Source organism: Phalacrocorax carbo, chromosome 26 (genome assembly GCF_963921805.1).
Source record: "Phalacrocorax carbo chromosome 26, bPhaCar2.1, whole genome shotgun sequence".
Classification (NCBI taxonomy): Eukaryota; Metazoa; Chordata; class Aves; order Suliformes; family Phalacrocoracidae; genus Phalacrocorax; species Phalacrocorax carbo.
The window spans coordinates 1,732,176-1,741,864 of NC_087538.1; the positions used below are offsets into that span (position 1 = coordinate 1,732,176).

Sequence of the window (9,689 nt, forward strand, 5' to 3'; positions counted from 1 at the left end):
AAAATGAGCAGCAGTGTGCCCTGCTCACTGATGGGTCCTGTCGCCTTGTGGGGAAGCATCGGACGTGGACCATGGCTGAAATACAGATATGGGCAGGCCCGGCAATGGACTATATCACACTCCCACAGAGCCGCCAAGGCAAGCGCCATGTGCTTACAGTGGTGGAAGCAACGCCCGGCTGGCGGGAAACATACCCCGTGCCCCACGCCACCGCCCGGATCACTCTCCTGGGGCTCGAAAAACAAGTGCTGTGGCGACATGGCACCCCAGAGAGAACTGAGTCAGACAACGGGACTCATTTCTGAAACACCCTCACAGACACCTGGGCCAAAGGGCACGGCACGGAGCGGGTGTATCACACCCCCTGTCACGCACCAGCCTCTGGGAAAACAGTCTGGGTTCTTCCTGCCTCAGGCAAAGGCAAACCCATTCGTGGCACTGCTTTTGCTCGAGGACCCGGGTGCACTTGGGGGTGATGCGGGAGGATGGACGAGTCCCGATACCGTCTTTAAACCAGAAAAGAGACACAGAAGAGCCTTGGCTGTCACAGGAAAGTTCAGCGGTATCTCCACCCCCAAACACCAGCTCTCCCAGAAAGGCGCTCTCGTTCCTCAAGTCTTCTGCAACGGGAGAAAGAAATGGAAATGAGCAAATAAGAGCAGGCATCAGAGAATGAAAGAGCATTTCAAGAAGAAACAGATCTTATGTTTGCCCTGCTGATGCTTCCACGTGCCCAGAGCTCCTCCTTGCCCGAGGGAAGCCTTGCCTGCAACCTGAGGAGTGCCCAGGTGGCCAAGGAGGCCAACAGCACCCGGGCTGGTATCAGGAATAATGTGGCCAGCAGGATCGGGGCAGGGATGGTGCCCCTGTGCTCAGCACTGGTGAGGTCACACCTTGCATATTGTGTTTAGTTTTGGGCCACTCAGTGCAAGAAGGACACTGAGGTGCTGAAGCGTGTCCAGAGAAGGGCAGCGGATCTGGGGAAGGGTCTGGAGAGCAAGCAGGTCATATGAGGAGAGGTTGAGGGACCTGGGGTTGTTTGGCCTGGAGAAGAGGAGGCAGAGGGGAGACCTTATCGCTCTCTACAAGTACCTGACAGGAGGCTGTTGTGAAATGGTTGTTGGTCGTTCAAGTTACCAGTGTAGAATGAGAGGAAACGGCTTCAAGATGCATCAGGGCAGATTTAAATTGGGTATTAGGAAAACTTCCTTTGCTGAAAGAGTGGTCAGATATTGGAAGAGGCTGCCCAGAGAGGTGGTGGAGTCGCCATCCCTGAAGGTGTTCAAACAATGTGTAGATGTGGCAGTTCAGGGCATGGTTTAGCAGACATGGTAGTGTTGGGCTGATGGTTCAACCTGATGATCCTAGAGGTCTTTTCCAATCTTATTGATTCTATGGTTCTATGATCCTATTTGCTAAAACCCTCAACCAACACCTTGATCTTGCTAGAGTTCCCTCCACCCGCCTCTTGCATCCATAGGCACTGCCAATCACTACCTAATGACTAACTGAGGAGCTAAGAAGCTCTCAAGGCTTCCCATCTCCTCGTCAAGGGGTGTCCCTGTTTCTCCAGTCACCATTCATGCATCCTAAACACACCAGCTGAGGCAGCTCACCTTGGTGAGGGGAGGACCTCCCCGAGGCACCTCCGTGCTCTTTGAGGTCGGAGCGCTTGTGCAAGGCTGCAGGAGGAGTGCGTTTGGTGCCCAGCACTGTACTGCAGGTGGTTGGTCTGCAGTGGGCGGGGAACGAGACAGGGCTGCTCCCAGAAATGGCGTGGGAGGGGAGGTCCGGGGGTCAGGGAAAGCAGGGTGGACATTCAGGGTGATGGTGTTTCTCTTCCCAAGTCACCATTACACGTGACAAAGCCCTGCTTCCCTGGAAACGGCCGAGCATCTGCCTGCCCATGGGAAGCACTACACAGCTCACTTTGGGAGTCTCTGTGGTGCCATTGGCGAGCGTATTTGGCTGTTAACTGAAAGGCTGGTGGCTTGATCCCACCCAGGGACAGATTCATCCTTCCCTGCCCATGGCAGGGGTTTGGAACTAGATGATCTTTAAGGTCCCTTCCAACCCAAACCATTCTCTGGCTCTATCAAAAGAGGAGGTTATTCAGTCCCCTCAGCAAAGGCCGAGGAAGGAAAGCAACCTGAGGCAAATTCCTTATTCTGACCCTTGATTTTTTATGACTTTCCAATGCTCTCCCCCACCCCGCTCAGGGGGAGTGAGCGAGCAGCTGGGGAGGGGCTTAGCGGCCAGCTGGGGTCAACATGCCATTTAATTTGCCTTGTTTCTACGTTTAGTAAATCCAGCAGCAGTACTATGCTCTCAAATAATTTCTTCTTCTTCTTGATGACAGTAAACTTTATTTCTTTAACGTTATGCCTCCCATACATTCTTCCTTGACAAGACAGTTGTTTCTCCGTATTATGTTCTGGCATGAAGTTTTTAGAACAGCACTTTCCCTCTCCTTTCTAGCTGTTACCATTTAATGGCAACACAATTACTCGCCACGGGGAGGAATGAGAGCCTCGTTCAGGCTGGAAGGCACCTTCCTAGATATCTGTAGGAAACATCCTACTTGAAGCAGGATCACACCAGCTTTCTCATGGTTTCATCCAGATGGGTCTTTGAAACTTCCAGGGATGGAGGCAGCGCACACTCTCCGGGAAACGGCTTCCCGTGTCTGACTGCCCTCACATTGCAGCAGTTTCTCCCTATATTGAGCCTGAGCCACTCGTGTTTCAGCTCGTTGCCTCCTGTGCTCCTGCCTTGCACCACAGTGTCTTCTTGGAAGCCTCACCACAGGCGATGCAAGCCTAGTACATCCTCCCCGCAAAGCCTCCATGCTCCAGGGTGTACAAGCGCTGCTCCTTTGGCCTCTCCTAAGAGGACAAGTGCTCCAGCCGTGGCCACCTCTGTGGCCCTCCAATGAACTTCTGTGTCCCTCCAGCTCGCCCATGTCTCTCTGACACTGTGTAGAACCAAAACCTGGGCAAGTCCTCTGGGTGTGGTGTAACAAGCGCTGAGCAGAGGGAGATAATCACTTCCCCTGGCCGTGCTAGCGCTCCTACAGCCCAGGGTGCTGTTGGCCACCTTTGCTGATGGCTCATCTCTTGCCTAATGGAACCCAAAGCCCTGCAGACCCTTCCCTGCAGAGCTACTACCCGCCGAGGCAGTCCCTGGCCTGTGACACTGTCGAGTCTACATCCACTTTAGGAGCAGGACCTTGGCTGAATCTTTCCTGGATACCATGTGGTTGGTAACAAAGAGGATGGTGACAGACCACGAGCAGAGAGGATGGTGACAGACAAGCCAACCTGAGTAAACCCAGTCACCTTCTCCTTCAGTCAGCCAGCAGTGGGATCCAAGAGAACACGGTCTGGGGCACGGCCTTTCGCTCCTCTGCACATCCTTTGGGCACTGGGGAAAGGTGCACGCGACGTTTGCGTTTTCCCCATGCTCAGGGAGCTCCCTCAGGCTCCACGGCCACTGGAAGACAATGGGGAGTGGCTTCCCTGGGACACTGGCCTGCTCACTCAGCTCCCCGCGATGCTGCCCCTCCTGTCCCATGGGCTGGGAGGGATTGCGTTTGCTCAAGTGAGCCCTGGCTTGATCCCATCCCCCGCTGCCTGATCTCCTCCAGAGTCCTGCCCTGAGTCCCAGAGGCCGGGAGACCTTGCTGGGGAAGGCTGAGGCAAAGAGGGCACAGAGAATCTCACATCTCTCTACCCCTGCCCTTACTAAATCCAGCAGTGCCCACACAGTGTCTTTGCTTCTCCTTTAACTGTTCCTGAAGTAGGAAACGCTCCTTATGGTGCCCTTGAGTTGCCTTTCGAGTTCAGACTGAGTTTGGAACTGGACCCTTGCTGAGTTTGGAAGGTGCTGCCCTTGAAGACGAGCTGTGCTGAGCTCTGCAACCATGTCACAGCTCTGGCTCTTCAATGGAACACCACATGCCCGTTTGGAGAAAGGAGATCCTTCCCTGTCACCTTCCTGCTGTCCTGTTTAACGATGGGGCAATATAAGTGATTGTCGTGCCCAAATCGTTCCCTCACAGGAGAAATAACAGTGCTGGAAAGCCGTGTCTCCCCCCAGCTGAGGGGGGGAGCATCAGGGATTCCTGCAGGCTGTTTCACAGCAGGTTCCCCCGGAGCCCCAGGGACACCTGGAGGGAGCCCCGAGGGGCAGAGAAAGGGCTGCCTTGGGCTGTGCCTCTGCTGCCGAGCTGGGCTGGGCTCCTGGCGTGGAGGGAGCTGCTGGCAATGAGGCAGCGCTGCCGAGAGACAGCTCTGCCCAGGAGCAGCTCCTCTGCCAAGCGCAGCAGGGCTGAGGGCACTGCCTGCAGGCACCGAGGGCAGAGGAGCCGGGCAGGGAGAGGGGAAAGGCAGCCTGGGGTGGGGGGATGCTGAGCGCTGCCTGGGGGAGAAATCTTCGCCACCCTTGACACGGTAAGTCTCTGGCTGCAGGACAAGGCGGATGAGAATCCTGGCGGCATTTCTAGAGCCTGCCCATCCCATGGCTGGTACGGACTGGCAGGGTGGCTCGCAGCATTTCTGTAGCACAGAGAAGGACATGCTTCCGAGCAGGGCTTCCCGCTGCACCAGCCGAGGGACGGGGCAAGCCAGCCCCCTCCTCCCTTCTGCCAGGGATGGCTGCAGTGGGATGAAGGTGGGTGCGCACCCAGGGCTGCCCAGGTTAATTAACCCAGGGCAGTATGAAAGGAGCTTCACTGAAGATGGCCAGCATAGTGGTTACACCCTGCTAAGGTCCTTACAAGGATGTATCTTTTTCTAGTGGGGAAGGCAGTATATTTTGAACATGACAGAGGATCTGTATTAAACTTTTAGAGTTATAAAGCTTTATCTTTGTTGAATTATATTAGCTGGTCAAGACAGAACCTTAGAAACCCCACTGACTTGCACGTGGTTCGAAACTTCAACAGCCAAAATCAACACTGTCACGAATATTTTGGGGGTGGGGGGCTGGGCACAAGGTGGTGCATGGTGAAAGCAACCCTTTTCTAAAACCTGATACTAAAAATAATCCCTCCCAAAAGCCCAGAGATACCAGGGTCAAATAATAGCACTCTACGACACCACACCGCTCCACCTAAAGCAGGGTTACAGACATACCAGAGACCCACCTACAACAGCAAAACCAGTTTTATCCATGGCTGCCAGGCCTGTGCAGTGGAAACAAACTTCCCCTACAGGAAAATGAGGGATCCTTCTGCATGACAGCCTTCCTAAATCGTGCGTAGTCAGTCCCGGGCTGTCACGACAAAGGAGCCCCATAAATCGAATCCTGCAGCCTCCTGCCAGAACCTCTGCCGAGCGTGATGAGAAGAGGAGAGGGCATCAGCTGCCGTTGTCCTGCTGTGTTTGCATGCCTCCTGCGCTACCACCAACCCCAATTGCCAGACAGAAGAAAATGCCACCAAAACGGTGTGTGATGCCTTGCACTTTACTCCGGTTTCAAGAACTGATGGTACATCACAAGCGATTGATACCAGCACCGATCACCTCCCTGTGCCGAATCTGGGCCTGAGATGAAAGCTACAGCAGGAATGAGGAACATGCAAGGCTGGAAAAAGTTTAATTTGTCTTGGTGAATGAAGAAAAGTTTGTAAAGGAAGAAAATTTCTCTTGAATACAGGTAAATCAAAGAATAAACTACCTGACTGAAGCGTTAAGCATTACATTTCAGTGTTATACTATGTTTGCAAAAATCTGATCCTCACTATTAATACAAGCATTGTATTTTACTTTTTCCTTTCCTTTACTAGCAATTTTTACTTATCAGAAAAAAAATAAAAGTAGAAATAATTGATTACATGCATCCTTATGACAAGATTTTAATAGTTAAGCATTCAAATAATGCAGAAACTCTTGAAATAACCAGTCTCCTATTTCATTCCCCTCAAATCAGCCAGATCCGGAAAACTTTGTGAAGTTAACATCAAAATAAATTTTTGCTGTCAATGTCTTCTTTCTTCAAAGGTCAAATTTATGCTCTGCAGATTCTGAAGTGTACTGGGTTCCAGTGCTAGGAACATGCAATTGAGAATGACACCATTTATCTTCCTCAGCTACACCCAGATTTCAGTTCGCTGTATTTAAACTGAACATGCTTCTGCAGTCTGTTATTCCAAATCTGTTCCAAAATCCCAACTGATGTAAAATACTAAGATTTTATGGCGTGGAGGGAGCTGCTGGCAATGAGGCAGCGCTGCCGAGAGACAGCTCTGCCCAGGAGCAGCTCCTCTGCCAAGCGCAGCAGGGCTGAGGGCACTGCCTGCAGGCACCGAGGGCAGAGGAGCCGGGCAGGGAGAGGGGAAAGGCAGCCTGGGGTGGGACGAGGCTGAGAGACCACTGTGTGAGAAATCTTCCCAGCCCTCTACATGGTAAGTCTGTGGCTTCAGGAGAACGCAGCTGGTGTTCCTGGAGGGATATCCAACAGCTGCTCCATCCCACAGCAGAGGTGATCCTTGAGAAGGACTCTCACAGTTGCCCTTGCACAGAGGAGGAGGAGGATGTGATGAGGAGCAGCACTTCCCTGCTGCACCAGCAGAAGGACAGGGCACGGCAGCTGCCTTCGCCCAGGGATGGCTGCAGGGTTTTGCAGCTGTGTGTGCATCATGGGGTGCCCAGGGCTGTCCTTGCGAGCAGGGTCCCTGCGCCCCAGGGGTCTGTGTGCTGGGGCAGGGACTCTGCCTGCTCAGGCAGCTCCCCACAGCGCTGTGGGGACAAGCTATGGGAGAAAGGAGTGACCCTGGCAGGGCAGGGTCCTTCTGCTGTCCAGAGGGTGCAGCGTGGGTCAGGCTGCTCAGACTCTGTGCACGTTTGCAGAGGGTTATTTTAAAGATGGATGTCAAGGTAGTGCATTACCTGAAAGGGTGTGAAAGAAGTCTGTGCTTTTCGTTTTCTCTTCTTGGTTGTCTGGGTGGGCTGTGGGAGATGGGAATGTATTTCTGTGCTCTGGGGTAGGCACGGAGACCCCAGCTCTCGTCAGGACTTGTCTGAGCTGCTCCTTAGCCCCTGCCCGCACAGAGCTGTCCCTGGGCAGGGCCCTGCTGCCAGGAGGTGTGTGCAGGGCAGAGCTGAGCACACAGCGGGTGTGGGATGGGCTCTGTGAGCAGGGAGAGGGAGGAGACGTGGGGACAGAGAAAGAGGTCCTGGCCAAGAGCTCCATGCAGCAGAGCCATGGTCAGGGAGGAAGAAAGATGCTCCCAGCAATGCCGTGGGAGGAGGGACTCAGGCATCTCCCTGCCATCCCCCGCAGTGCAGATGCTTTCCCTGGAGCAACCCCCTGCTCTTTTCACTCACTGGGGACATGGCCAGGAGTTGCCCTTCCAGCAGCCTCACCACCAACGAGTGTGTCTGACTGGGTGTCCCTCTCCTGCCTCCCTTGGCACGGTACTTTGGCATGTTCTCCTCTTCTCTCTGTCGTCCTTGTTCTTACTGTTACAGTCAGTGGTGGCGGGGGTGGGGATTCGAGTGCAGCACAGACACCAAGGCTGCAAGTACTGTCATGCACGTATGTCCATGGAGGAAAAGCATCCAACTCCCAGCTTGTTAAACTTTGGGGCTCTGGGTACTGCAGTGTGTGAGGCTGGCAATAATCTCACCCTCTCTCAGGGTGTAACAAATGTAGGCAATGGGAGTGTTTCCTTGGGAGGTGCTGCTGGGCTGCAGGATGCCCTCCAGCAGGGCAAAGCTCTCCCAGGGCATCTCTGTGTCATGCGAGAGCCCCATGGGGAAGGTGCCTCGCGGCTACAGCCATGGAAATGCTGCTGGGTGGCTGTGAGTGGGCAGCTGTAATGAGCCCTCTGTGTCCCTGGCTGGGAGGGCAGAGCCTAGATCTCCTCAGGTACAATGGGGTTTGGAGGGGTTTGGAGATCTGCACTAAGGGACAGTCCCTTTGCCTCTTGGGACCCACGAGATTTCACCTGCAGTGCAGCAGAAATGCCAGGGGTTTCTGCACCTAAAGCACCCCTCAGCTGTGGTGGGGCAACTGCAACAGAAGACACAAAACACAATCCTCTCAGCTCTGCTCTGCACTCAGGTGAGTTGGGAGCGACAATGCTGAAAAGCTATTTGATATCAGGAGTCAATTTATACTGAGATCACCCCCCGTTCCTATTTACCTGTTGCTGTAGGGCTGGGATGACTCCTGCAGAGCCCACAGCAGAGCCTCCTGCTCCCTGGGGCACTCTCCCTCCGCCAGCACCAACCTGAGCTCACTAAAGGTCTCCCTGAAAAGTGAAAGGCAGTTGGGGGCGTTTCTGTAAGAAACGCAACAGGTTTTTTCTCAAAGAAATCTGTCCTAACTTCTCACTTCCTTTACCTCCCTGTTCAGTGCTCCACACCCAGAGGCAGCAGATGTCCAACAGCAGCTCCATCACCCTGTTCCTCCTCCTGGCGTTCACAGACACGCGGGAGCTGCAGCTCCTGCACTTCTGGCTCTCCCTGGCCATCTACCTGGCTGCCCTCCTGGGCAACGGGCTCATCGTCACCGCCATCGCCTGCGACCACCGCCTCCACACCCCCATGTACTTCTTCCTCCTCAACCTCTCCCTCCTCGACCTGGGCTCCATCTCCACCACTCTCCCCAAATCCATGGCCAATTCCCTCGGGGACACCAGGGACATCTCCTACGCGGGATGTGCTGCACAAGCCTTTCTATTTGTCTTTTTAATGTCAGCAGAGTTTTTTCTCCTCACGGTCATGGCCTACGACCGCTACGTGGCCATCTGCACACCCCTGCACTACGGGACCCTGCTGGGCAGCAGGGCTTGTGCCCACATGGCAGCAGCTGCCTGGGCCAGTGGGTTTCTCAGTGCTCTGCTGCACACGGCCAGTACATTTTCACTGCCCCTCTGCCATGGCAATGCCCTGGGGCAGTTCTTCTGTGAAATCCCCCAGATCCTCAAGCTCTCCTGCTCAGACACCTACCTCAGGGAAGTCGGGATTCTTGTCGTTAGTGCCTGTTTAGTGTTTGGCTGTTTTGTTTTCATCCTTTTCTCCTATGTGCAGATCTTCAGGGCTGTGCTGAGGCTCCCCTCTGAGCAGGGACGGCACAAAGCCTTTTCCACGTGCCTCCCTCACCTGGCCGTGGTCTCCCTGTATATTGGCACTGGCACATTTGCCTACCTGAAGCCCCCCTCCATCTCCTCCCCATCCCTGGACCTGGTGGTGGCAGTGCTGTACTCGGTGGTGCCTCCAGTAGTGAACCCCCTCATCTACAGCATGAGGAACCAGGAGCTCAAGGATGCCGTGGGGAAACTGATCAATGGATGTTTTTCAGGTGCAAGAAACTGCTTGTTGCCTTCTCCACAGCACTCAGAATGGAACTCATGACAAGCCTATTTTACCTTGAAATATTTTCGGGGTGTGTGCAAGTGCACAATGAAGTTTTATTATCTATCCCACTTCTAATTCACTGTCTACTGTTGAATTTGACCCAGAGATTGTGTAAATGAGGAACTGTGCTCTCTGTGTATTTAAAGAGAAAAAAAAGGACCCTGCATCAACTTTTTTGTGCAAGACCCTTCCTCTGAGACCTCTATGAAGCTGCAGGGGCCGTGCCTGTGGACGTAGGTGGGGGGAAAAAGTGTCCCGGCACAGCAGCACTGCCAGGGAGCAGCAGCTCTTGGTCTTTTCAGACTGAACCACGACAGTTGGTTA

At 53.9% G+C, this 9,689-nt stretch overlaps 1 protein-coding gene across 1 annotated transcript; it reads left to right on the forward strand.

Annotated features, from left to right (window-relative positions):
* Positions 1–8,384: 8,384 nt before the first annotated feature.
* LOC135317467 (olfactory receptor 14A16-like) lies at positions 8,385–9,362 on the forward strand. The gene has a single exon (XM_064473761.1). It carries the CDS (start codon positions 8,385–8,387, stop codon positions 9,360–9,362), a length of 978 nt encoding a protein of 325 aa, XP_064329831.1.
* Positions 9,363–9,689: the final 327 nt, after the last annotated feature.